The following is a 24,810-nucleotide window of genomic DNA, read 5'->3' on the forward strand; positions in this document are numbered from 1 at the left end:
GGCTTCCTGTGAGCTTTACGAACTTGTCGATCATCTTCGGTGTAGATGATGCCAATCGGATAAGGTGATGTCGGCTGTTTTGGCCTAGTACAGAGTTAGCTTCAAGGACAGAATTGCCGATGGCATATCCCATCTGCAGAGTCTGATGCAATGATCATAGCATCTTCTAGCGTCCGAGAGTTGTAGTCCGGACTGTCTGCTTGATTAGGTCCTTCAAGCTGCTAATATAAAACCTCCGTTCAGCTGTAACCGGGTAATAGCCCTGCTCCGACTTGGTAGCGCCATTCGAATAATCAGTATACGCGAAACCTACCTGTCGTAGAGAGTGAGAGTAATTTTGAGTCTATCACTAATTACGAACTGGGTAGTTCGCGAGTATCTTCGTGGGTCACGATTCAGGATGTATTGCTGGTTCAAGCGGTCAACATGGATTGATAGATGTTGTTGCAGCTTGTTGAAAAGTGTAAGTTGCAAACGGGTAGGCAATCAGGTAAATATCTCTTGAAATCGGCAATCAGGTAAATATGTTTCTTGAAAATAATAGTTAGTGGTCGTACGTTATGATATCGGTGAACAAGCCTGCTGATTGGCTGGCCAAGCGTCTTAGTAGCGAAAAAGTGCTTGATGAAGAGAACAAGATCAAGAATCGAGCATAGTAATCGAGGCATTGTAGTCGAAGGAGGCCTTTGTTGGAGGTTAACAAGCGGTATATATACGGGGGAACGATGTCTACGGTGAATGTTTTGAGATATTCTGGTTTGGCTCTTGGATTGCTGTTTGGGTTGAAGAACGACTTGTCGTTGAAGAGTGCTGCGTCGAAGAAGGAGGAGCAGAGGGCGTACGAGGCGAAAATGAAGCTTGTGGAAGAAGCCAAGGCGGAGTATGCGAAGAGCAAGGAGCCTGTGAAGAGCGAGGCGGAGTCTGGACGTGGGAAGGAGGTGAATTTGGAGGACCCGAACGTGGACTTTGCCGCAGTGATCCTGCAGGCTGTGGACTCTATGAAGAGCTGAGGGGCGTGGTCCGACGATGATATATATTCGATTGAAAATAGGACGAAAATAGGTAGTCATTGTGTCTATGTACAGGTTTTTTCGCTAGCGGGAGCTACGAGCGGGTCCTGGCGAAGACTCTTCCCTTGGGGAGGGCGTACTTGTCTCTGACGTTGGCGACGTTGGAGTCCCACTCGCTTCTCCACGCGTGGGCGCCGACGGGCAGCAGCGAGTGCTGCTTGGCGAACTGTCTGATGTCGAAGGCGTCTCTGTTCAGCACGCAGCGTTGTGGCTGGACCGCGGACGGCTGTCTGAATACCCACACGGCGAAGCGCTGTCTGCCAGCGTTCTTCTCGGGGACCGGTGGCAGATAGTCGGCGATCACGTTCGACGCATCGCACTTCCTCGCGTCGACGACGTTGTCGTTGTAGCTCACTTGCACATTCACGAGACCGTAGTTCAGCGTGGTGCGGAAGGAGTCGTTTTCCAGGTCTGGCTCGTCTGGGTTGACGACCAGAATCGTGTAATACTGTTTCTTTGGATCTAGGAGTTCGTACTCCTGGATCTTGATTGCTGGTGGGAAACTTGTCGTGTTCGAGGAGAGCAGCTCGCCCGGCTCTATCCATTTGTTCACACCGGTAGAAAAGGGAAACTTGAGGTTGATCTCGGCTCGGGGCACTAGCGTGGGGAGCGTGTCTGGGATGATCGCGAGCGTCTCCAGTCTCTGCATCAGGAGCATTTGGGGACCCGCTTCCCAGTGCTTTTTGCCGAGAAATCTGTAGACCGGTTGTTCGTAATCTATCACATCAGGATCGTTGTCCACCTTCTCGTTGTATTGAAAGTTGTACTGTACTTCGGGATTGTCCAGCTCTGCCTTGACAAGCAATCTTTCTATCTCTTTGGGATGCTCTGTTCTCGAGAGCTGGTCATACACTTGGTTGGCCTTTGACTGTAAAAAATCGTAGCAAATCTTGAAAGTCTCATCAATCTTCTCGGGAGAATTGTACTTGAGACGATTAAACCTCCTCTTCAAAGACGGAGGTCCGCCTGGAAACGTTCCTTCCAGTATGCATTTTCTGATGGATTCTGATCTTATGCGCAAAGATCTCGAGTTCTCGGCCAACGAGGACCAGACTTTGGCCTGTCCAAGCGCCCTCGACGTGTGGATAGACCTAGTAAGCATATCAAGACCAGAGACGACGGCTAAAGCTCACTATTAATCCAAACCTTCAATGGTTTACCCATCTAGACCTGGATTTTTTACTTTGCATTGGAGATTTTCAACACTATGGTGAGACGGGGCCGGGTAACCCTCTTTATGTCGCGCCAGTAAATGCAGAATGACAGTAATTAAGATTCGCTATATCCAAAGTGCTATCTGCCGAAGAGTTTGGTGTATACTAGGCTAGTGTGAACTGGGAAATGCTGCTGTGCACTTGGCAAAATTCTACGATTTTTTTTTTTCAACGGAGAGGGGAAAACTGAGGAAACGATAAGACATGGTATCTCTGCGTCCATGACTTAGTGGTTCCATGCAGTGTAATGGAATACCCCTTTAGTGAACTCTGTGGCCACTCAGTTTCTGCGTTTTGTAGCCTACGTTTTAGCAAGTGTCAGCGTCGCTAATTCTTGTCGTAGCGTATGATTACCGGGTTATTATGGATAACCTTACAGTTAAGTTAGCCTAAATGGTAGTCTTTAAATCAAATTGGAAGCCAGAGGTTCGGTGATTCCTGTGTTTTGAAGCGGCTAGCTGATGGAGGACCATGATTTGCGTCGGAAGATAGCTTTGAAGCAGTTGAAGCAGGCGAAAATAGCCTCTGCTGAGGAAGAAGAGACAGATATTGTTCAAGAATTGCCCTCGAGGGCCAGGCATAGCGTTGAGTTTCAGGAAACGCTTCTCAACGAGCGAGATGGTCAGCCAGCTGACGTCCTTGGCTGGGAACAATTTTTCGAGCACAACGAGCGATATTCATTGAGTGAGAGGAATTTCGAGTTTAATACCTACTTTACTCTACCGAAGTCCTGTGCGGGTGCTTCAATTCCGATCTTTGTATTCCACCATGGGGCAGGCTCGTCGGGACTTACGTTTGCTAATTTATCCAAACAACTGGTCGAGAAATTGGAGGGCAAATGTGGAGTGTTTTCCTTCGATGCTCGAGGTCATGCTCAGACTAGACCAATTGATTTAAAAAAGGAAGTTACATATGAGCTGGAGGCATTCATCTATGACTTTGTCACCCTGGTGGATTTGTTCTACAAAAGGCACCTCGAACAGCTGGCGGTCCAGAAACTGTCCTTTATTTTTGTTGGCCATTCCCTTGGGGCCAGCATATGCACATTTGCCTATGCTCGCCAGACGGCGGCGATCAAGGAGCATACCTTAGGCGTCTGCATGCTCGACATCGTCGAGGAAGCCGCTATACAAGCATTACAGAAGGTGCATAGCTTTCTGGCATCCACGCCCAACGTTTTCAACAACTATAGAGAGGCCGTCGACTGGCATGTTCAGCGTGGCTTATCAAGTTGCAGAGAGAGCGCTCAGGTGGCGATTCCTGCATTGTTCGCTGCGGCTAAATCTCAGAAGATTGTACGAATTACTAACTTGAATGACTTCCGTCCGTATTGGCACACATGGTTCCAGCACTTGTCCCACAGCTTCGTAGCGCTTCCCACCAATAAACTTCTTTTGCTCGCTGGGAATGATAATCTTGATAAAGAGCTGATTATCGGCCAGATGCAAGGCAAATACCAGTTGGTTGTCTTCCAGGATTCTGGCCACTTCATCCAAGAGGACGTACCTCGAAAGACCGCAATCACATTAATTGACTTTTGGAAGAGAAATGATTCGAGATCCGCAGTAATCAAAACAAACTGGGGTAAGAACTAGCCGATAGATTTAATATCAGTGCTAGAAACGAACTAAGATAGAAGGTCCTTGCGCTATTCCCGCGTTTACGTTTGTACTTCGATATTTAAACCCTTACTTGCTATGAAGCTAGTCGATAGACATGACGTCCAAGGAATTTGAGCTTTTGCCCTCGCATTGGGCAACGACCAGATCAATCTTCTTTGACGCCCAGGCAAACCTGGGATCGATCAAGAATGGTCTCAGATCAAATCTATTGTCATCAGGCGAGTATTGCTCGGCATGATAACTGGGAGTCAGGACTGTTTGCTTGTGTCTGTTAATAGCATAAAAGAAGAAAAATCTTTTAACTTTCTCAGCGACTTGGGCTGCAGTTAGCTTAGGCGACCACTCGTGTAGTAGCTTCAAGAACATTGAATAAGGTCCGCATTTCTCGACTTTCCGCAAGTAGCCAAATATACTCAGCTCTTCGTAAGTCATTCCCATGTCTATTTCGTCCGACTGAACGTAATCCTTGGTTATTGGCTCTAGTTCTGCAGTAGGAGTAGCCAATAGAAAACTCTCCAATATGGGCATATCGAACTCCACCGATGCGTACGCAATAAATTTCTTCAAGTCCGTTTTGGACACTCCACCGATAGGGTTCAAATCTGCCGATGAGCAGTCATACTTTGTCAAATATCCCCTCAAGCATTCATCCACATTAGCACTGCCCAGGACAAGGAGCCCCCCGGTGTTTGGAATACCCCTTACCCATGGCAGAAGCTGTGCAAACAGATATGAAAGAACCATTCTCACACGGGCCTGAATATTCTGTAATGCTAAATTTTCTGTATGAGAACCACCAAAAATTTTGAAAACCGGTCTCTTGCCAGTCGCTACCTCAAATAGAGTTACAATGCTCGAAACAACGTTATCCATTTTAAGATCTACATGATACGCTCCAATCTCTTTCGCAAGCTGGGCGCTTCGATCTTGTGTTTCTTTCGATGAGTTTCCGGTACCCATGTAGCATGTATGGAAGATCTTGCCAGCTAGTTCTTTGGCGTCTTTAGGTAGCCAATCGGGGTCTGAGCTACGGGCTACTTTACGAACATCCCGAATCACCTGCTTGTTACCTTCTTTTATTTCTTTGAGCACCAACCGAGTCATCGAATGAACGATTACCGCAGTAGCGCAGGAGTCAATTCCACCAGATAAAGGCAAGAAGTATCCAGAGCCATTGCAGCGCCTTAGATAATCCCATAACCAGCATGCAGGCCCTAACGCAATCTCTTCCTCAGGCAAGTGGTAAAACACTTCACGTGCTTTTGATGCGACGATGCTTTGGTCGAATCTCATAGGTGCGGGAGCCAGCTGCACTGGTACATGAATTCTTTTATATCTCATTTCTGATGAGGACGATTGTAGTCCTCGAGACATGACTGAGCCACGGTAACTTCTTACTTCTTCCAAATCTACGGTTGCTGTAACAACCTCAACATCCTTCAGGCAAAACTGAGAACCTTGGGCAACAACTTTACCATTTACCGCAATCAGAGCACATCCATCGTAGTACAACCTGTCACCGTCGCAACCACGTTGATTAGCGTAGAGATAAACACCACCACAACGGCTTGTAGAATTGATGATCAGATCCATTCTTTTGTTCAGCTTGCGAAGCTCATGGTGGGAGCCTGAAGAGTTTGTAATAATCTCCACACCATCCAATGACATGTTGATGCTTGGAGACCGTGGAGTGAAGAGTTCCTCGCATGTTTCAGCACCAATACAAGTATCTAAGGTACTAATGACTGCGTCACCAAATGGCACAGTCTTTTGGCCAGTAATCTTCTGAATCAATGGAGGCAAGATGAAGTCCTCGACAACGCACTCTCTCATCCATGGAGTGAAGAATCTCATCTCACGGTAGTTACCGTCGTTTGCCAGCCACATCTTTGGTCTAATGAACATAATTTGACCATCAAGGGAGAGCAAACGACAGTTGTAACGAACATTCTTGTGCAGCACAGGCATACCGATGTCCAGCAATATGCCATGCGTCTCTGATCTCTTTATAATTTGAGCATACATCTCCCATGACTGCAGACTGACATCGCTCTCCAGGAAATGATCTAAGCAGCCATAGCCCGTAATCTCCAGTTCAGGTCCAACACGCAATCGAGCACCTCTCTCTTTGGCTATTCTGATGGACTCCAAGATACGATCTCTATTACCTTCAAAATCCAGGGCCCACTGATTCAGATTACAAGTGGCTAAAGTGATCAGTTGCGACATCCTTGAATGCAGTTATAGGTCTAGGATATTCTTCCGACTAACGGTTTGTTTTCAATTTATCCTTGTCTCTCGGTTAATATCAGCAGAGATACTGTCGAGAAGCGACATCGATGGCCTTCGGGATCAATCTTGCAGGGAAAGACATGTAACTAGCAGCTAATTTGCCATATATTAGCACCAAAAATTCCACTCCTGAATCGGTATCCCAGTTTTCTGAACTCTATCTGTTGGTAAATTCTTCGAGGGATCTCTGACGTATTCTATATTCAACGGCAATCGAAGCTGGCTCGAGTGAGTACCCTGCTTCGATTCTTGCGATGAAGATAGCCAGGAAACTACAATAATCTGGCGTCTTAGATTAAGCAACTTTCTTATTTGCAGGTCTTTGCTGAGCCTGACCTGCTTAGAACTAGTTTCAAGCCCAACAAGGCACAGGAAAGAGTCGACGGTTGAGATGAAAGTTCCTAAGGCATTAATTTTGATTTGCGTCTTTCAGTTTCGATTGAGTTATATTTCTCTTGCGAATGCATTGCCTCTGGCACTATTGTAGCGGTGTCGCTATAGCAGCTGGGATGAGCTTCATCCCATCGATAAGGCCATTCCTTGGATCCAAACGCCATGAGGGTGTGCTATTCTATACCATATTTCATGCCTTCATGTTTAGTTCGATAAATCTCAGAACCGGCAGGTGGATTACAGGTGTCCATGTTTCGCAGCTAGTTGGCGCCTCGGTATCGCTGTATGGTTTTGTTGCGTCATTGAACTGCTCACCGTCTTTTCAACTGTAGGTAAGCACACAGTATTGTGTTGAGGGAGGATTAATGTAGTGCCTTGTCTATTCCACGCTGACTTATCACTAGATAGCCGCCGAGCTGACGAACGGTCTTACTGAACAATCAATGTCTGAGCTCTGAGATGTACTAACGGCAAAATGGCAATGCAGGCATCTCTCACTTCGTAGTGCTGACATAAACCGTTAATGCGGGATCTTGGAGATTATTGATAAAATACATATCTATAGGCTGTATCGATAAGCTCAGAAGCTTCTAGTCTAGCCACCGTAAACCCCACGGAAAACACGTCTGGTCTCCTCCATGCAATAGTTTTCCGCCAAAGCTAGTTGGAGCAGGATCCTGCTCTTCTCTGGGTTTAAGTACCCAGAAGCGATGATATTGGATGTACCCGCCAGAGGCTTTGGCAAGTTGGCTGTTGGAATCATACCATCCATGGACCGTTTCGAGTATATGACAGGTTTGTTCAAGCTCAGCAGCTTTTGGTTGACTTCGTTCGGCAAGGAACCTGCACCCATGGTTGCGATAACGATACCGTCGTAGTGATCTACAACCAGATCGATTAGATCTGGTGACATCGCTTGGTGACCATAGAGGATACAAACTGGAGGAAATTTGAGTGTTGTTGCTCCCGGAGCTAGCTTGAGCTTGAACTTATGGCAGCCCTGAGGCTTCACAGGTGGATAGTAATAGTGAACTTCGTTGTTCACGAAATTTCCCAAGTAGCCCTGTCTAACGTTGAAGGAATCTAACGAGTTAGCGTTGGTCTTGGTTATGTAATAGCCGGCTGAAATTTGGTCATTTAAGGAAACAAGAACGCCACGACCTCTTGACTTGGGATTAGCAGCAATTAATATCGCCTGGTATAGGTTCATAGGACCATCTGCGGAAACACTGGTGGATGGTCTCATGGAGCCAACGAAGACAATGGGCAATTCGCCAGTGTCGACGCTGCTTTCGATGAAGAATGCGGTTTCCGAGAGAGTATCAGTGCCGTGAGTGATTACGATACCATCGAATGTTTGTAAAGAGTCAGTGACACCTTTGTATATTTTGAAGAGCAACTCTTCGTTTAGATCTTTGGAATCGACGTTGCATAACTGCTCATACTCGAGCTCACAGACGCTTGAAATATCTGGTATGCAATCGAGCAGTTCCTCAATGGTCAAATCCACATGGTATCCGGCAGTTTGAGAAGAATCGGTCCCTTTCGACGCAATGGTACCACCCGTTCCGAGGATTTTGATCCTAGGAAGCGAACGGTGCTGGTATATAGGTGTGCCACATGCAGGCCTTTCGATTTCACTTGATCCACTTTCTATGGTAAATTTGCTGTGTCCAACATCGTCGCAAATCGTGGTTATTTCCAGGGAATCGTTTACCATATCAGACCAAGGCTTGATGAACTTCGAAGACTTCAAAGAGACTTGCTGCCTTTCTTTGTCGATTTTTTCTATCTCATCGATTAAATTTATGTTAAAGCTTTAAAAATTTCGAGATCTTGTATAACTAGAGAAGCACGGCTTCAAATATGTAATAATGGCACGCTGTAGATAACTATTATACAAGTATTTGCAAGTGCTTGAACCAGGCTATGGCTTCACCATAACGCGGTTATGCCCGACCAGTCCCGACGCTTTCTTCTCTCCCAATAACTATTTGGTCCTTGAATTAGCTTCCAAGTGTCGTTCTTGCTCTTTTCGAAAAATTTTGGCTTAACATCGGAGCCTTTGGAACGTCTATCACGCTGAGCTTGCTCTAATTTGAGTTTTAAAGTCTCTGCCTTTTGTACATTTCCCTCTTCATAAGCTTTGATATCTGGTCGGAGCCTGGAATCTGTTGGAGGTAGGTTATCGCGCTCAATTTCAGTTATTTCGTTAAGATTGGCAGTGAAGACGGTGAACCCATATTTTTTCCTACTATCAGGCACCAATTTTCCAGCCTGCCATATGACAGCCGAAGTACTGTCGTCGATTATGGATTCAGTCCACTTGCCGTGTAAGGTTTTCTTGGCGCCGTCCACAGGGTCTATCGTCAGGGTCAAGTTCTCCGATCTCCCTCCAAATATACCGGCACTTTGGAAGGCAATGGTTGAAGAGCCGCAGCTTGAAGAATTGACTTCGAACTCGTTGATCGGCTCCACGTATCTCTCGCCCGCTATAAGATTTTTAAGCATTGTGGTTGGCTGCACCCATTCGAAGGAGTCTTTTTGATTCTTGAACTTCAGGCGCACGGTACCATCGTTGTTCAGCTCCACAGATTTACCCCAAAATCGCTGCAAGGGAGACACGGTGTAACTACATTCCCATTGCGGATGGTCAGCGTGAAATGCGAAGACTGGGGGCCTATGTGACACCTTTTCGGCAATCAGTCTAAAGCCCATGTCTTCCCGAACAAGTTCATATGTCTCCCCCAAGAGAGGGTTGAACGGTTTTCTCAAAGCCCTTGTCTTGTCTCTGTGAATGGAAAGGCAGGAGATTGCAAAGGCCGACACGTAGGTTAGGACCTGCGCCTTGGAGGTGCTCTCGATAGCTTTGTTCAACAGATCTGAGTACTCAAAAGTTTCTGATATCAGTTGTAAGATGGAAATTGGCTCGTTAGATGTCACTGGCATGGCCACGGAACTCAAGTCCTTACCGACATTTTTCCTCAGGAAAGATAATAAGCTTGGCGGCGAAGCAACAGCTGCTCGAACGTCATTTCGGCGTTTAACTGACTTTCCCCATGGAAGTGGGTAAATATCATTCGTGGAAGAATCACAAGTCATTTCTTCTGATACGCTTTCGTACTCGACCGTTTTGTTCAAAGTGGGCTCCTCTAACCTTTCGTCATTATCCAACAGTATAACTCCATGACTAATTCCATCTTCTGCATCAAAAAACTCTTCATCGCTAAATGCAGAGATCGACGATATTCTCTTCTCCAAACTTTGGTCCAAGGCATCATTGAGCAATGTTCTGCTTTGATGAATGAATTGTGCCAAAAACGTTTCCAGCTCAGATAGTCTGCTATGCAGCGGATGCTCAGTTGCTTCGTTGTCTGGCGAGATCGTGAGGGATTGGGCTGACTCGCACGAATCACCATGAGCCACCTTGAGGTCGGCAGATGAAGATGATGCATTACGATATCGTCTTTGATTGTCATATCCCTCAGTGGGCACATAGTTCAGCGATTCTTTTTTACAGTACTCTACTCTTTGCTGGATGAGTTTGAGGTTTGTTATTAGTTCATTACAGGTGAATCGCGGCAAGGAGGCGGTAAATTCGTTAGGAGTTATTGCCACAAATGGCATATTTGCCATTGTTGGGTTTTGTTTGCCGGTTTTTACAGATTCTAGCGCTTCATTCAGTTCATCTACGCCATCCTCCTTCTTTCTGTTTTGGTTCGCGGTTGCTTTGTTCATTTTTAACCTATCGAAACACGACTGTAGGGCGTCAACCCAATGACTCCAGGCACCAGTATCTTTGGCTTTCAGTACCCACAATTCCATGCCGGAATCGATAATTATTAGCCTATCCTTTTTATTGGCGCTTACGGTTGCTAGGTTTATTACAATTTCTCCTCGACATGTCTGATTATGCTCATTCAGGTAGTAAGATAGGGTGCTGTACTTGAAGTCAAGCGAAAAGAACCTCTTCGTGAAACCCTGCAGCTTCTTTCTCCTCTTCTTTAACAGATAGCCCTGTAGATATCTTCCTCGATCGACGCTGAGAAGATCATCATTCGGCTGCGACTTCAGAGATCTTGCTTTGGGGGTTGTAGCAGGCGACAAAGGATACTGATTTTTGTTCAGAGACTGTAATTCATTATCACGGACAGTCTTAGCATTAAACAGGATCTTCTTCTTGGCATTTTTCGCTGAAGTGTTGTCCAGTATAAAAGCGTAGTAGTAGTCGTCGTCCCTCACCTCGAGCAGTCCCTGTTGCATCTCACTTCCGGCGACATGGCCAATCCATTGCACCATCGTAAACCCAGATGCAGTCAACTTTTCACGCAGCGGGATCTCCTGTGATTGCTGTTGTATGTTACTGAGAGATAGAGATCCATGTAGTTTACGGGAGTCGTACGAGCCTGGCACCGAGTTCACGCTCGTGCTGCTTGAATTTGCACTCTCGTCGACACTGGTGGCGCTGTTTCTATGCAGAAAGGACTTTGTTGTGTAGCTCAATAAAGCCCTGGTATCAGGAGCTATGTGAACCGCAGACTCACAGTTCCTATCTACACCGCCCTTGGGCTTCTTATAGATCCCCAGCTCAATTGACTTCTTCAGAGGTCTCACCTGGTAGCTGATCACGTCACCTTTGGAACATTCGACCCATCTGACCACAAAGGATCGGCTCTGGATGTCAATGGTCTCCATGCAAGCGTACCGACCACTGTTAAACTCCTGTCTGAGTTCGAAAACACGTTTATCCCCACTGCTTTCGCTGTTGTTGGCGTGTTTTGAATCTTTTAACCTTTTATTGAAGATACACGGTACTGTGTGAGCGAAAAGACAACACTAAGCCGCGATAGCTGTGCAAGATCCAAAATAGTCCCTGGCTCTACGCTTCGCCATCCGAATTGTAATGGCTTCATACATGCTTTTCCAAGACTGACTAGCCCAGCAGAACGGTTTTGATCAGACTGAAAACAGGTCGTCGTTCAAAGCCTCCAGGTAGTCAAACAAGCCCCAGCTCTCTGCATATAACAGCGAGCACCGTCAAGAGTCACTACACACTCAATTGAGTCTCCAGGACGCCTCCTGCCACGGATCCAGGCAGTGCTTTAAACTGGGCCATCCATCGTATGGATAGCGTCAAGTCCCGGGTAACACTGTTGTTAGGCTAAGCCAAGACAGATCTCAAGGCCACCAGCTCTATGATCAGTAGTTGAAGCTGCTGGTTGGCCGACAGATCGCCAGCGGGTCCGCCAGAGCAGCGATGGAGAATCCCTATGAGCAGGACCAGATGAATATCCTGTCGCGGATTGTGGCAAACATCGACCGGCTGAACCAGAGCGTGACAACGCTTAACCAGGAGCTCGAGAACATCAATCGCAGGAACAAGAACCTAGAGATAATGGGCCAGATGTGCGAAAACTACCAAAACAGTATGCAATTCAATTTGCAAGCAACAGGGAACAGAAAACCCCCATTGTAGCAGGTAACAATCTTACGTACATATTCTGTCTAGCACGATTCTAATTTACATATTTGAGCTGGTGTAACCGCCTATTGAGATGGCAAGAGGTTGAATCTCTTCTTCAAGGTGACTCTTTGCCTGGAATACTTGTCGTCAGGTGAAAATCTGGCTGGGTGAGCGGACTTGGTTATTTCGCCGTCATCGGTGGTTTTTTTCAGCGTGTAAATTCTCTTCCCGTCGGGACCCAAAGTGTACATCAAATGCATGGTCGATTGGTGATTCTCGGAAGCCTTGGACGATAGCTTTTAGTGTCTCTTTGGTTCAAGATCTCGATGAGCTGAACAATTTTTTAAGCTTGGCATGGTTCTTGTAAGTTCTTCGTCAAGGGTGATTTTTATCATAGATAATAGACCTTTAACTGTTGAAGATACAGAGAGTTGACGAGGATACCGGCATTCAGTGTTGTTGATCTGCTGATTTTGGTCAGGAACCGTTGATGAGCGACCCCTTTGCCGATTTACTCAGTTCCTTCAAAAAGGGGGACGCCGCTGTCAAGAAAGATGCGACGGTAGCACCATCAGGTTCGGTGCCGCAAGCTGGCAAGGCAGGAGACAATGGAACGAACTCGTCGTGGCTTTCTCCTCGTGAGAGTAGCCCTGAAATCCATGATGACTTTGGCAAGCTTTTTGGGTCGAACGTGAGCCCGATTGCCGGGGCAAAACAACAGCAAGTAGCCGAAGATGAGTTCGATGCGGCTTTCAAGGCCTTCGAGCAGGACCAGAAGGTCCAGCAACCGTGGGAGGATGAGCCTGAGCTCGTTGTCGATGAAGTAAAGGACATGGAGGTGGCAAAATTGATGTCGTTGGACCTTTCAATCGGACAGGCAACGTCCTACTATGAGCGGGGGATCTTGTACGAGGAATTGGTGAGGAAACGGAGGGAAGAGGAGGCCATTAAAGCGCAAAGGACCCGTGTAACGTCACCAGTACGGCGGGAAGAGCCTGTTGGGTTCTTTGGCGTGGCTACCGGGCTGCTGGAAAAAGGCAGACAGCTAGTGGACCAATTTACCACATTCCCGCAGGAGCAAGATAGACTCTCTGATAGGCTACGCCAGTATTCCGAGTACGTTGAGCCACAGGAATGGTCTGCGGCAGCTTCATCTGCGCAACCCGAAGTGGCAAGTGAGGAGCTTCCAGCGCAGTTTACACAGTCGCTCCTCTTGGAGGAAGATACGCTGTTCTCGCCAGAGAAATCACCAACTCCGCCACCTCCACCAGAGTCAACGTTACTCGATTTCGACCATGAGGAAACAGTCTCTCATGGTATCAGAGATTCGGGGACCAAAATAGCGATATCGCACTTAGAGTTATCTGGTTACAACGAATTTAAAGATCGGGCAACAAGCTTCTTCAAAGGTGGTGACTATGTAAGAGCATGCGAGGAATATGAGAAGTGCCTGAACTCACTTCCGAAGGACCACACTCTCCGAATAGTGGCATATTCTAACTTGGTGGCTTCTTTACTCAAGATCGGGGAATACAAGAGATGCATATCAGATACCGAAATAGCCTTGAATCTTTTCCCTGAGGATCCCGAAATGTGGAGCCAATCTATCCCCAATGCTGAACCACGCAGGACATTCAAGGAGATGTGGTCAAAAATAGTTGCAAGACGTGCAGAAGCTTTTGAGCATACAGAAAAGTATCAAGAGGCATTGAAATCGTACCAATCGCTGATTGAGAAAGGTTGTTCTAATGACAAGATTATGGAAGGTAAGAGGAGATGTCAAAAGGTGCTTAGCCCATCGCAAGACAAACCAGTACAGTCTAAAGGAGGTTCTGTGCGCACTAATGGGCCTCCTGCGAGCGTTCCCGCTTCCGCGCAGACGTATGCCAGCGTTCAGCGAGTAAAAGAGGACAACAAGAAAGAAGAAGCTTTGGAAAATCAGAAGGCCGCTTTATATGACAAGGTGTTTAATCAAATCGAGACGTGGAAAGGCAATAAGGGAGACGATATACGTCATCTGCTGGCCAACTTATCTCAAGTCCTCACATGGTGCGATTGGAAACCAGTTTCACCCACAGAGCTCGTTTTGCCCAAGAAAGTGAAAATTGGTTACATGAAGGCTGTAGCTAAAACGCATCCAGACAAATTGCCTGCTTCTTTGGAGCTAGAAGCAAAAATGCTTGCCGAAAACGTCTTCAGCACTTTATCTACAGCATGGGAAAAGTTTAAGTCAGAGAATGATATAAAGTAATGCATCTATAAACAACCCTATTTAAATTAAATAGCATCATCATCGTATATTTTACAATAAAGACCTAGGGCTTTTATTGGGAAGAGAAACCTATAACTAGGATACTCGATGGCACAAGAATGGTTGAAGACACCTTCGACGCTCTCGAACTTCCATTCACCTGATGGAAGCTGCCTTTTCTTCAGAAGTTCAACACCTGCGTCAATAACTTCTTTGTTGGGATATCTGGCCAACAGCAGCGCGATCAGAACCCACGCCGTCTGTACTACTAAGGAATCAACAGAATCGACATATGTGTGCAATTCACTGGATTTCATTGATTCTCCCCACCCACCATCGGGAAGCTGCCTGTTAACAAAGAAATCACATCCCTTGCGAACAACCTCAGAGTTTGAATAGTCCTCCCCTACGCTATGAAGGGCTTCCATGGCAAACATACCAGCGTAGGTAAAACAGATACCCCAGCAGCCATACCAACTGCCATCTTCTTGCTGGTTTTTTTTGATATAGCCAATTGCCAGTTTGATCCTCTGCGAAATTTCTTCCTTGCGGTAATCGTAATATTTGTGGAAATAGGTCAATCCCAACACTGAAGAGTCTGTACATTCTACGTAGGGAAATTCGACCATAATGTTCCCAAAAACCTCTGCAGGGTTCAGTTTTTCCATTGACAGAGGTGCTTTAATTTTCTCATAAGTAGCGAAAGAGCCGTACTCGAAAGAGTCGATGTTCTGTAAACTTAAAAGGACGTCGATACCCTTGCACAGTTTTTCATCGCTTATCTCGTCACGAAGATGAGAAAATATCGGAGAATGTCGTACCATGATGATGGCTTTGATGGCCTCGGCGGTACAATCTGAGACCGTATATCCTTGGGTTTTGGTAGAGAATGGCCAGGCGCCCACTCTCTTGTCTCTGAAGCTTCCTTCCACACATTCTGTATCAAACTGAGTACGGCAGAGAAACTTATAGGCTGCGCAGATAGTATCGAAATATTGCGGCTGCTCTGCCAAACCAGCAACGAAGAGATACTGAATGGCAAAGGCGCAGTCCCATGTTTGAGTGCCATTAGTGCCCATTACGGTCATGCCTTGAGGGCCATGAAAAAGAGCATCTTTGAACCTCTCTTGGAATCTTTTGAACTGTGGGGAATCGACTCCCTCCTCTATCAAAGTCACCAAGGCACAGAACGCTTGGTTGACAGGAGCGATGCAGAGGTAGTCCGTGTTGGCTATCTCCTTCTTAACCAAATCGTACACTCGCCTCTTGGCCATCTTGGATAGCCAAGAAGGCCTAATGTATTTCTCGTAGAACACCATCGCCGTGTTTGCGATATTCAGAACGGTGCTATGAGGGTAGTAAAGGTCCACTCCGCAGACTGTGTTCCTATTCTTCGAGAAATCGATTGTTTCGAAAGGCCGTGTATATATTTCGGTCCTCAATTCCTCCAGCAGGTCTGTCAGTGGACAAGAATAACGTATTAATGACAGATAGCTCACTGGCAAATAAATCGCTCTCGTATGGACCCACCACCTACCAGGATGAATGGGCAGCGAATAAGGAAGCAGCCACGTCTCTGGCGGAGCAGGATTTACTCCTTCCCATTTGTACAGATTCAGAACGCTTAGCCAGATCTTCCCCCAGTGCGGAGCTCCGATGGCGCCACCAAGCTTCATAAGCAGCTTTCTCGCTTTCACACAAACAGGATGCGTTTTGGAGAGACCAAGCAAACGCAAACCCACGTAGCACACAACGGTGCCGAAGGCCGTCGACTTATCTACAGAATGCAACCCCCATCCTCCGTCAACAGGGTGGGCAGTGTTAACAATGTACCTGATCAGCTCTATTCTTTCATGATCCGGAATTTTTGTCCCAGCGATGTAGTTCACCGCGATGTATCCTATTGTCAAGAACATTGGACCTTTATACTGACAAGGGAAAATACCAGACTCAGGATCCTGGAGAAGTTTGAAAAATGAAGCGCCATTCCGACATGCATCAGCTGCGGTGAAATCGGTGCAGCCATAATGTTTGTCTGGTGCTGGTGTTGGAAAATCAGGTATCATCAACAGCCATTGAGTAAAAGTAGACTGCGGATCATTCTTAGCTCGTTCAGGAGTTAAGTATTCCCACGTTTCACGGCCCAATTCGTCAGTACGCAGCCTCCATAGCGTTGGATCCGTTCTTTCTAACTTGAGCTCCTCGGAGTAGAATTGAACCATCTGATTAATGGAATCGATAGCAAGTCGGCTAGCGAAGAAGACTGAAGATAAAGAAAACCAACCTGCTACCAGAATTTCTCGGACAATCTATGCCTAGCATCAGATGTTCAAGCTTCTTCAAATGGTCTTATAAGGCGAGATCTTCTCATACGAGGCTTAATCTTACCCGAAGATCATCTCTTGAAGCTGGGACTCTTCAGAGCCTGAATCCAAGCCAACAAGCTCCCCAGATAGGTCAATCAGACCCTCAAGGTCTGCCAGGTTGTTGCTGATCGATTGGCAGCAGTTTAGCCTCCTCACGCTGGGCTAATATAGGGTTTTGAAGGCGAGAGTGATGCTGACATTTGCAGCGATCTGCGGCAGAGCTTTCATTGTGTATCCGATCGAGTTGTGTCTTGGAATTGTCATTGCCTGGTGTATGGGAAAATATACGCTCGAAATTCAGCGGGAACAGTACTATCTCTTGAGCTCGAAGAGTTTTATCAACGAAATATTCGCATACAAAGGCAATTTAGTGTGGACTGTCCTGTTTGTGTGCTTGGCATATGTGCAGATAGCGACAAAATGTCGTAATTATGTCATCCTACCGCAGTATCAGGGAAACGTGCCAAATTATCCTATGAGAGGGCTTCTAAAGCAATATGCCAGTAAGTTTATATTGAAGAATGTGCTTCTCATGCTCATCTTTTGGGTTATTGATGGGATCTTCATCTTGACTGGCGGTTCGTGTTTGACCAGAGCGGATACATATTCGGCAGAAAAGTGTAAAGCTAGCGGTGCTCAGTGGGTTGGGGGATTTGATATAAGCGGACATTTTTGTTTCCTTGTTAACATCAGTATGATCCTCTGGCTTGAGCTCTCGCAATATTGGAAATATGTTGAGCAAGACGCTGTTGTGCTCCCCGCTAGCAGGCTTATCAAGGTTTGCTTAATCATCACGGTGAGCGTTCTGGTGATATGGATTGCGATGTTGATGATAACCTCCATATATTACCATACGGTTCTCGAGAAGGTTCTAGGCTGCCTGATGGGATACATTTGTGTCACCGTCATGTACTGGCTGATTCCGCGTTCTCCCTTTTGCAATAAATTATTTTACTGCTGATCCATATGTTTCAACTTCAATGCTAGTTCATTAATAGGCCCCAGAAATAACGCCTCATGTCGTGGTCTGAGGCTGGCCTCAATAAAATTACTGCGAATCGAGCAGGATACTACTTCGTCCCCCCGCAGTAGAAGCTTAAAAAGAGCTCCATTCCGGGTGAATGACACTGCAGCCGCTTCTAAATCGATATCGAGATCGTCGACTAGTTTCGAATTTGCCAGCTCCTCCAGGTATTGCACTCGCATGCTCAGTGCTACCAGCTGCTTATACAGATCTCTGGCAAACAGATAGATGGAATTATGCGACGTTATTATTCCGCCATTTGTATTGTTAAATAGAGCTCTCACGTCAATGTATTGTGGTACTGTGTGTTTGAACAAAGTCCACGAATCAGATTTCATCTTCTTCTTGAGCAGAACGTAGTAAGGCTTCTCGTACTTTGATAAGCTCTCATTGAAGACCTCAAGCCTGATCCCAATCATTTCTCTTGTGATCTGAATCTCCTTCGTTTCTTCGTTCAGCTTCAGATCACTGGGATCCACAACCGGGAAAGAAGAGATTCCAAACATTCTATAGGCATTTTCCAATAGAACACTGTCATAGATGGATTTATTTCCGTCCTTTTGCTTCAGGCTGCGAGACCTCTTTGACGGGGAGATCAGGTTTTCCATGTTAATAAACTTGGCAATAGTTGGGTCAAGCAATTGATGATAAATCACTGGTGAACTTCCGTTTTCCGCTATACGTTGTTTTTTGGGGGTTCTTGCAACTGTCTCTGCAGTTCTTCTCTTCATAGAGGATTCAACTTGTAAATTGTCTCTATCCTCAATGTTGGATTCCCTCGAAAGAGCATCATACAGCTGGGGAAACTGATCGAAAATAGGTTGGAAATCTTTGACGATAGGATGGCTGGCCAGTCTTTCGGTTTTATTACGCTGCAATTCGTCTAGTAGCTCATCGCGTTTGCTTGTGAGATGAGCAACTTTCCATGGTGAGAAGTTAGTCTTCGTTGTAAGTTTGAATAATCAGGACAAGTTCCACATACTCTCTGCCGTCAAGGCATCAACATCTTGCTCCAAATCTTCAATGTCGGGCATGTTGCTTCTTGCATGTCTCACAGCAGTAAGTGTAGATCATTGATAGCACGCGAAGCGATCAAATACAATACGGTTGGCTTAATCTTGTCTAAATCAGCATCAACTTGAATCTCCAACAGCCTATGAGATTGCAATGGATTAAGAGTTTAATTTATATAATTCAACTTGCATTAGCTAGGAACCGAATTATCCATCTCTTCACTAGTTATGATTTCGACTAAATGCTTCGTCCCATCTGCCGGTGGCTCAACAGCTTTGAGAGCCGCCGTGTGTGCTACTTTGCTTGCAGGTAAGCAATAACCCAGAATCCACGAGCCTGGCTTCCGGTACATCGACTTTGCAATGATTTCCGACGCTTTCGTTCTAAATCCTGTTCTTCTGCACTCTTTGAATAAAAGAAGCTTGCATTGAAAACAGCACTTCTTGTAGTACAATATTTGTTTTAATAAATTCGACGAATGCTTGACCGTGACACGCCTCTCCTTCAGGTCAGTATGATCGCCTACCAACGGTCCTGGTCTCAAAAGGACAAGCTGCCCCAATCTAGGTGATAATTTGTATTGTAAGTCATATTCCAGTTTAGATTTAGTTCGAAAATATGGAAAAATACGACTTATCAACACGTTGTTGAAGGTTGTGATGATTACCAGCCTTTTTCTTTCACAATTGTTGAAGACTCTGACAAGTTGGAACGTCAATTCATGATCAGCATAGTTACGGTCAACAGTCTTATTCGGATGTCCTGAGGAGCTCGAACCTAAGGCACAAATCATGGTAGGAATTTCATCAAGCGGCGGCAGTCTAGTTTCCATGATACCATTGGCAGCCTTTGACTTTATGTTGACACAACCGGAGAAGATAAGCGGCAATAGGCCGGTCCACTTCCTAGAATCGGGAGAAGCTATTTGAATCGCATAGATGTTGAAGGTTAATGAAATCCTTTCGGCCGAGTCTGACACATAGTCAACCTGGTACCTTTGCTTGTCAATGCAGAAGTTGAGAATTTCCTCGATATAGTCTCCTTTAATACTGATGGTTTTTGATATGCTCAGATCGTCTCCTATTGGAGATTTATCAGAAACGGTAGATACTCCTGGAGGCAATTTTTTGATTTTACTGAGTGAATATTCTTTTTTATTGTACTTGAGTATCTGGAATCCATGTGTTTCAGTAAATTGTCCGTCTCCAGCATTGCAGAATTGTTTTATCTTTCTATTTATGCAATAGATGAACTTATCGAACCTAAAATTAACGACTTCCGGGCGCTGACAGGAATCAAGCTTCTGCTGTATATCTTGAGAATTATTTAGATGGAAATTGATTTTCCTTAATTCATTCAAAGTCAGGGAGCCAACCAATCCTGTAGATCCAAAAAGAAGTAAATGATCAGTGAACTGTTTAACCAAAACGGAACGATCAATATTAATAGCCATTTGTCAGTGTTGAATACATAGCCTGTCAGAAATCCTTGAGTATTTAATAATCGATGGCTTTTGTCTTCTGGCGGCGACACAAAAGGCTGGGCTGGCGCGCGGGAAAGTGCGGAAATAGTGAGTAAACATGAAAGACAGCTATAATACAAGAGGAAGATAAAATGAAGGATAAGATGCTAGCAACACTGGCAGTCATGGATAATAACTCATTGTGGATTTGCAATAGAATCGCTGGATGGAAGGCCATGATTCTAGGCCTAGAGTATCACTCGCAACTGAAAACGTTTGACAGAGGGATCAAAAATAATCCAAATCAGGATGCTATCAGAAAATATGGCACTCTCTTGTATTATTCAGGTACAAGCAATTCTTGTCGTGACCGAATCTGACAAATATATTAAAAGAAAAGAAAGAATCTGACATCTAAGTTACTAAGCGGATTTAGCTCAGTTGGGAGAGCGCCAGACTGAAGAATAAACTTCGGTCGAAAAGTAATCTGGAGGTCCTGTGTTCGATCCACAGAATTCGCAATTATTTTTTTCCAAGCAAAAATGGCCAATCGTATTTGTATCGGACGAATAACTCGTTATTGAGCGGTATTGTGATATCCTTTAGATTGTACGTAATTTCTTGTAACTAAGATCTCTAACAGATTCGTTCTCGCAACGCATCCTCTTGTTGCTTGCAACGAACAGCCGGTTCTCGAACACCGCATATTCAGTTTCGGTCACCAGCAGTTTATAATCCAACCTATCGAGACACCATCTCTCCATGAGACATAGGTCCTTCTGCCTGAGGCCACTTATCATATGCCATGTTTTCATTGCGAACGAGTTATCGTTAAGAAACTTGTTAGCTAGAATCAGACAGCTTAAGAAGACTCTCTTCGAGCACCTTGCGAACTCCGGCAACTTGTCTTTTACCGACTGACCATCGTAAACCTTGTTGAAATACGCGAAAGCCAACACAGTGCTTCTGGTGTTGCTCTTCGACCTTCTAAGCACTTCGCGTACAAAACTGCTTACGCTCCCAGCCTCGTTCCTAATCTTGTCTGTCGAGATTTTAGAGGTCCGTTCGCATAGCGCCATGCCAATCCTAGAAACCAGTGTATCCGATGAAAGTGGCCCTGGTGAAGCAGAGCACAACGTGCTCTTCCATTGTTCATAGGGCGGTGTCTGGTACGCAAGCCGGCGATCTAAATCGTTCGTATCGACCATTACTAAATTGGCCTCTTTCAAAACCCTCGAAACCATTCCGGAACCGAGAATTTATGCAATTAGTACCTCCAAATAAAACACAAATGCCGTAAAACTTCTTTCCAACCCTGAGGTGGTCAATTCTTGGAAACCATGGTCGATCCCAAGAAAACAAATGCTACTACCCTAAAATACCAAATAATGTGCTAGAAAAAAAATCAGTTGTTGAGTGTACAGTTACCTGAGGACACTTCGAATATGTGCTATTCTGCTTGTACCTGCAAAAACTTGCAGTGAGTGTTGAAAAAAGGACACTTTGAAACACTATGGTCTCAAAGTCTCAACCCTTGCGAGTCTGAGGTGCTGTCGAAGGTACAACTGAAAACAGAGGAGAAGATATTTAATCTCTTGGCAGCTTATATACAGCCGACTCTTTATATATTTTTTCGGATGAATAGCGCCTTCGAGAAGCCGTTTATGACGCATCTCGGAAAAATTAATGTTCCGAAAGGAAAAGGAAGAATACTCAAAGAATCGATGAGTCAGGCAGACAGGGAATTCAAGGAGACGCACGATAACACATCCCTGCGCTATGAAATGCCGTGGCGTATCTTCAGGAGAGCCGTAAAAGTCATTATGTAGTGTATACAGGGTTGGCCGACGCCACCTCTTTGGGCAATTGGAAGCTGACGCAGAACATGGGCTTCGTGGGGGACACCTTACGCACTAGGTGGAACGACAGACGGTCCTTTGGTAGGATTTTTTCACTGGTTCGTAGTGAAGACAGAATGCGCGAATGTACTCTGTCGTGTAGCTCTTCCATGGTTGGCTCTTCGTCGATGCCATATTTCTCAAAACAGTGGAGATGGATGTGTGGCATTGTCTGAACGTGCAGATTATGATAGAGGCCGATGAACTTGTCGAGGAAACTAATCGAGCTGTCTGGCAGGTTCATGACAAAGTGGTTGATGTGAAGCGGTATCTCGAGCTCTCTGGTGGCGGGTATGCCCTGAACGGGCTGCTTCTTCTGTCTCTTGCGCTCGTGGTGACTGAGCTTCAGTGGGACACTGATCTTGCCTTTGGTCCGTTCACGCCATTGGCTGAGAAGCTCGAAAGATTTACTGATAAATTCGCCGCCGTCCAGGTTGAGCGCTTCCACCAGAGGTGAGACTTTATTCAGTTCGATGTTTTCCCTGAGATACTTAAAGCTCTCCGGGTTCAGGTCGTTTGCGAGCACTATGACGTCCTTCTTCGCTGCCGGTATTGCGAACGGCCCGACGCCTGCAAACACGTCGCAGAGCACTTGGCCCGGCTGAAAAAATTGCGAGACCAGCCTTTCGTGCTCGGTGTGCAACCTGGAGTTCCAGTATACTTTGCTGAAGTCGAACCGGAAGGTGCAGTTGGATTCCTTCTGTTCGACCACTAGGTCGCTGTCGCGGCCAGCTATCACCTGCATGGGAAACGTTCTGAACTGCGTCGCTATCGAACTCACTTTGTCCACCACGGTTTCGATTTTATTGTTCTTATCCAGGATCACCTGCCCGATCAGAGCGGCGAACGGCTTAAACTCCTGCCGCAGGTTCAAATGCGCGATGTGGCCCACAACGGTGAACCCCGTCGGGATCTCATCCAGAAACTGCTCGGGCAGCACTGCCCGCAGAATTTCCTCCGCCTTCCAGAAATCGTAGTCCATCTTGTACTCGTAGGGAAGAATCTCTGCCTCAGTCTCGTCCAGAAAACTCATTGCGTCTGGCGACAGGCGCGTCCTGGCCTCGTCGATGCTGCTTATCGTATCAGCCAGAAGAACGCCCTTTGTCACTATGCCGTTGTCGCAAGCCAGACTCTTGCCGTCGGACCTTCTGGAGCCCTCAGCTTGGTCCAGCTTGACGACATGCGGAATGCGTGGAACCCGCAGTATGCTCTCCTTGAACTTCTTTGAAAATATGCTGATATTTTTTGGATCAGGGAACCTAACAACACATAATGGCACCTTGGAAACAAAGAATGACCGATCTAGAGTCCTCATATTTCTGTCAACCGGTGGTTTATACTTGAAACTGATCCCAGGAGCGCTCATCGTTGCCAAATTTCTCAATGCTGCTTTGGCAGACTTAGCACGCATACAGCAACACTTCAAGCGGTCCAGAGCAGCCTCTAACGACCTCTTGAACTCACTTCAGTGCCAAATGTCGGTCTAGTTTAACCATAGTTAGTGAAGCTCATCGCTAATTAAAAATTTTTCAATATCACATGGTCTCTTATAGCTATATACTGGCTATAGTATATATAGCTATGATAGTTGAAGAACAGTGAAGTGGGCGATATTGCGGATTGAGATCGGTTTGGAGTTGATACTGGGGCGTTGCAATGTCTGAAGTGATCACAGTTGTTAGGAGGAAGGGTGCTTTCCAGCAATTCGGCGAGATTGTGGAAAAATTGGACGAGGAAGATGTAGACATCGAGATGACGGAGGCAAGCGAGAGTGGATTGGAGGGCGAGAAGTCGGGATTGCAAGTTGTTACGCCTGGTGAGCTTGTCAGCGAAAATCCAGGCTGGATGAGGGGCCATGGCACGTATTTTTTGGATAATATGACGTACTCGTCAGTCGCGGGAACTGTGTCGAAAGTGAACAGACTGTTGTCTGTTATACCGCTTAAAAGTCGGTATTCGCCCGAGACCGGCGACCACATCGTTGGCAGAATAGCAGAGGTCGGCAATAAGAGGTGGCGAGTGGACATCGGCGGGAGACAGCATGCGGTGCTGATGCTGGGGTCGGTGAACCTGCCGGGTGGCATTTTGAGAAGGAAGTCAGAGAGCGATGAGTTGCAGATGAGAAGCTTTTTGAAGGAGGGCGATCTGCTGAATGCTGAAGTACAGTCACTGTTCCAGGACGGGAGTGCGTCGCTACACACTAGATCGCTCAAGTATGGAAAATTGCGCGATGGTATGTTTTGCCAAGTGCCAAGCTCGTTGATCGTAAGATCCAAGAATCACACACATAACCTCCCCGGCAGCGTCACTGTAGTGCTGGGGGTCAACGGGTTCATATGGCTGAGGAAAACGTCTAAGATGGACAGCGCCAGAGACGCACCTTCAGGCGCCAGCATGGGTTCCACCGGTGGGCCCACGGGAGCTAAGTCGTTACGTGCAGATACAGTGTCGATCACCAGATTGGAAGAAGAGTCTTCGTGGCAGATATATTCGGATCAGAACGACCCTTCGATAACCAGCAGTATTAGACAGACCATATGTCGCTATGCGAACGTGATCAAGGCGCTTGCGTATTGCGAGATCGGTATTACGCAGGAAAGAATCGTCAGCGCTTATGAGGCAAGCATGGCATATTCTGCAGTTGGCAGCCTGATCGAGAGGGAAGTAATGGAGAGCCTAGGAGACGACGTGCTCAACGCGGAAAAGATGAGAGGTTCACCGTTCTGATTATATACAGAGT

General features: G+C 46.1%; 16 protein-coding genes and 1 non-coding gene across 17 annotated transcripts; 7 read left to right on the top strand and 10 right to left on the bottom strand.

Moving 5' to 3' along the window:
• Positions 1-725: 725 nt before the first annotated feature.
• TIM11 (F1F0 ATP synthase subunit e) lies at positions 726-1,010 on the top strand (the record flags this gene model as incomplete). Its single annotated transcript, XM_037284147.1, has 1 exon — positions 726-1,010. The coding sequence occupies one exon, from the start codon at positions 726-728 to the stop codon at positions 1,008-1,010; it is 285 nt and encodes a 94-aa protein (XP_037140043.1).
• Positions 1,011-1,104: 94 nt separating this feature from the next.
• On the bottom strand, positions 1,105-2,172 carry MRPL35 (mitochondrial 54S ribosomal protein mL38; the record flags this gene model as incomplete). Its single annotated transcript, XM_037284148.1, has 1 exon — positions 1,105-2,172. One exon carries the CDS (start codon positions 2,170-2,172, stop codon positions 1,105-1,107), a length of 1,068 nt encoding a protein of 355 aa, XP_037140044.1.
• Positions 2,173-2,745: 573 nt separating this feature from the next.
• Positions 2,746-3,879, top strand: PPE1 (phosphoprotein phosphatase methylesterase 1; the record flags this gene model as incomplete). The annotated part of the gene is made up of 1 exon (XM_037284149.1): positions 2,746-3,879. One exon carries the CDS (start codon positions 2,746-2,748, stop codon positions 3,877-3,879), a length of 1,134 nt encoding a protein of 377 aa, XP_037140045.1.
• A 108-nt stretch (positions 3,880-3,987) lies between these two features.
• Positions 3,988-6,135, bottom strand: QNS1 (glutamine-dependent NAD(+) synthetase; the record flags this gene model as incomplete). The annotated part of the gene is made up of 1 exon (XM_037284150.1): positions 3,988-6,135. The coding sequence occupies one exon, from the start codon at positions 6,133-6,135 to the stop codon at positions 3,988-3,990; it is 2,148 nt and encodes a 715-aa protein (XP_037140046.1).
• A 1,051-nt stretch (positions 6,136-7,186) lies between these two features.
• On the bottom strand, positions 7,187-8,311 carry ASP1 (asparaginase ASP1; the record flags this gene model as incomplete). The annotated part of the gene is made up of 1 exon (XM_037284151.1): positions 7,187-8,311. One exon carries the CDS (start codon positions 8,309-8,311, stop codon positions 7,187-7,189), a length of 1,125 nt encoding a protein of 374 aa, XP_037140047.1.
• A 215-nt stretch (positions 8,312-8,526) lies between these two features.
• On the bottom strand, positions 8,527-11,286 carry OSH3 (oxysterol-binding protein related protein OSH3; the record flags this gene model as incomplete). The annotated part of the gene is made up of 1 exon (XM_037284152.1): positions 8,527-11,286. One exon carries the CDS (start codon positions 11,284-11,286, stop codon positions 8,527-8,529), a length of 2,760 nt encoding a protein of 919 aa, XP_037140048.1.
• Positions 11,287-11,848: 562 nt separating this feature from the next.
• On the top strand, positions 11,849-12,067 carry DAD4 (Dad4p; the record flags this gene model as incomplete). Its single annotated transcript, XM_037284153.1, has 1 exon — positions 11,849-12,067. One exon carries the CDS (start codon positions 11,849-11,851, stop codon positions 12,065-12,067), a length of 219 nt encoding a protein of 72 aa, XP_037140049.1.
• A 71-nt stretch (positions 12,068-12,138) lies between these two features.
• On the bottom strand, positions 12,139-12,315 carry NOP10 (snoRNP complex protein NOP10; the record flags this gene model as incomplete). Its single annotated transcript, XM_037284154.1, has 1 exon — positions 12,139-12,315. One exon carries the CDS (start codon positions 12,313-12,315, stop codon positions 12,139-12,141), a length of 177 nt encoding a protein of 58 aa, XP_037140050.1.
• A 230-nt stretch (positions 12,316-12,545) lies between these two features.
• Positions 12,546-14,306, top strand: SWA2 (auxilin-like protein SWA2; the record flags this gene model as incomplete). Its single annotated transcript, XM_037284155.1, has 1 exon — positions 12,546-14,306. One exon carries the CDS (start codon positions 12,546-12,548, stop codon positions 14,304-14,306), a length of 1,761 nt encoding a protein of 586 aa, XP_037140051.1.
• Positions 14,307-14,332: 26 nt separating this feature from the next.
• ERG7 (lanosterol synthase ERG7) lies at positions 14,333-16,528 on the bottom strand (the record flags this gene model as incomplete). Its single annotated transcript, XM_037284156.1, has 1 exon — positions 14,333-16,528. One exon carries the CDS (start codon positions 16,526-16,528, stop codon positions 14,333-14,335), a length of 2,196 nt encoding a protein of 731 aa, XP_037140052.1.
• A 334-nt stretch (positions 16,529-16,862) lies between these two features.
• On the top strand, positions 16,863-17,633 carry YFT2 (Yft2p; the record flags this gene model as incomplete). The annotated part of the gene is made up of 1 exon (XM_037284157.1): positions 16,863-17,633. One exon carries the CDS (start codon positions 16,863-16,865, stop codon positions 17,631-17,633), a length of 771 nt encoding a protein of 256 aa, XP_037140053.1.
• MCM21 (Mcm21p) lies at positions 17,624-18,427 on the bottom strand (the record flags this gene model as incomplete). Its single annotated transcript, XM_037284158.1, has 1 exon — positions 17,624-18,427. One exon carries the CDS (start codon positions 18,425-18,427, stop codon positions 17,624-17,626), a length of 804 nt encoding a protein of 267 aa, XP_037140054.1.
• Positions 18,428-18,900: 473 nt separating this feature from the next.
• HIM1 (Him1p) lies at positions 18,901-20,163 on the bottom strand (the record flags this gene model as incomplete). Its single annotated transcript, XM_037284159.1, has 1 exon — positions 18,901-20,163. The coding sequence occupies one exon, from the start codon at positions 20,161-20,163 to the stop codon at positions 18,901-18,903; it is 1,263 nt and encodes a 420-aa protein (XP_037140055.1).
• Positions 20,164-20,598: 435 nt separating this feature from the next.
• On the top strand, positions 20,599-20,693 carry HG536_0Etrna5F. Its single transcript has 2 exons — positions 20,599-20,636; positions 20,657-20,693. It is a non-coding gene; the product is annotated as a tRNA-Phe (tRNA).
• Positions 20,694-20,774: 81 nt separating this feature from the next.
• On the bottom strand, positions 20,775-21,416 carry PCL5 (Pcl5p; the record flags this gene model as incomplete). The annotated part of the gene is made up of 1 exon (XM_037284160.1): positions 20,775-21,416. The coding sequence occupies one exon, from the start codon at positions 21,414-21,416 to the stop codon at positions 20,775-20,777; it is 642 nt and encodes a 213-aa protein (XP_037140056.1).
• Positions 21,417-21,993: 577 nt separating this feature from the next.
• On the bottom strand, positions 21,994-23,481 carry TRM5 (tRNA (guanine) methyltransferase; the record flags this gene model as incomplete). The annotated part of the gene is made up of 1 exon (XM_037284161.1): positions 21,994-23,481. The coding sequence occupies one exon, from the start codon at positions 23,479-23,481 to the stop codon at positions 21,994-21,996; it is 1,488 nt and encodes a 495-aa protein (XP_037140057.1).
• Positions 23,482-23,726: 245 nt separating this feature from the next.
• On the top strand, positions 23,727-24,797 carry RRP4 (exosome non-catalytic core subunit RRP4; the record flags this gene model as incomplete). Its single annotated transcript, XM_037284162.1, has 1 exon — positions 23,727-24,797. The coding sequence occupies one exon, from the start codon at positions 23,727-23,729 to the stop codon at positions 24,795-24,797; it is 1,071 nt and encodes a 356-aa protein (XP_037140058.1).
• Between the last annotated feature and the right edge of the window lie 13 nt (positions 24,798-24,810).

The sequence above is a fragment of the Torulaspora globosa genome, chromosome 5 (assembly GCF_014133895.1).
Source record: "Torulaspora globosa chromosome 5, complete sequence".
NCBI lineage: Eukaryota > Fungi > Ascomycota > Saccharomycetes > Saccharomycetales > Saccharomycetaceae > Torulaspora > Torulaspora globosa.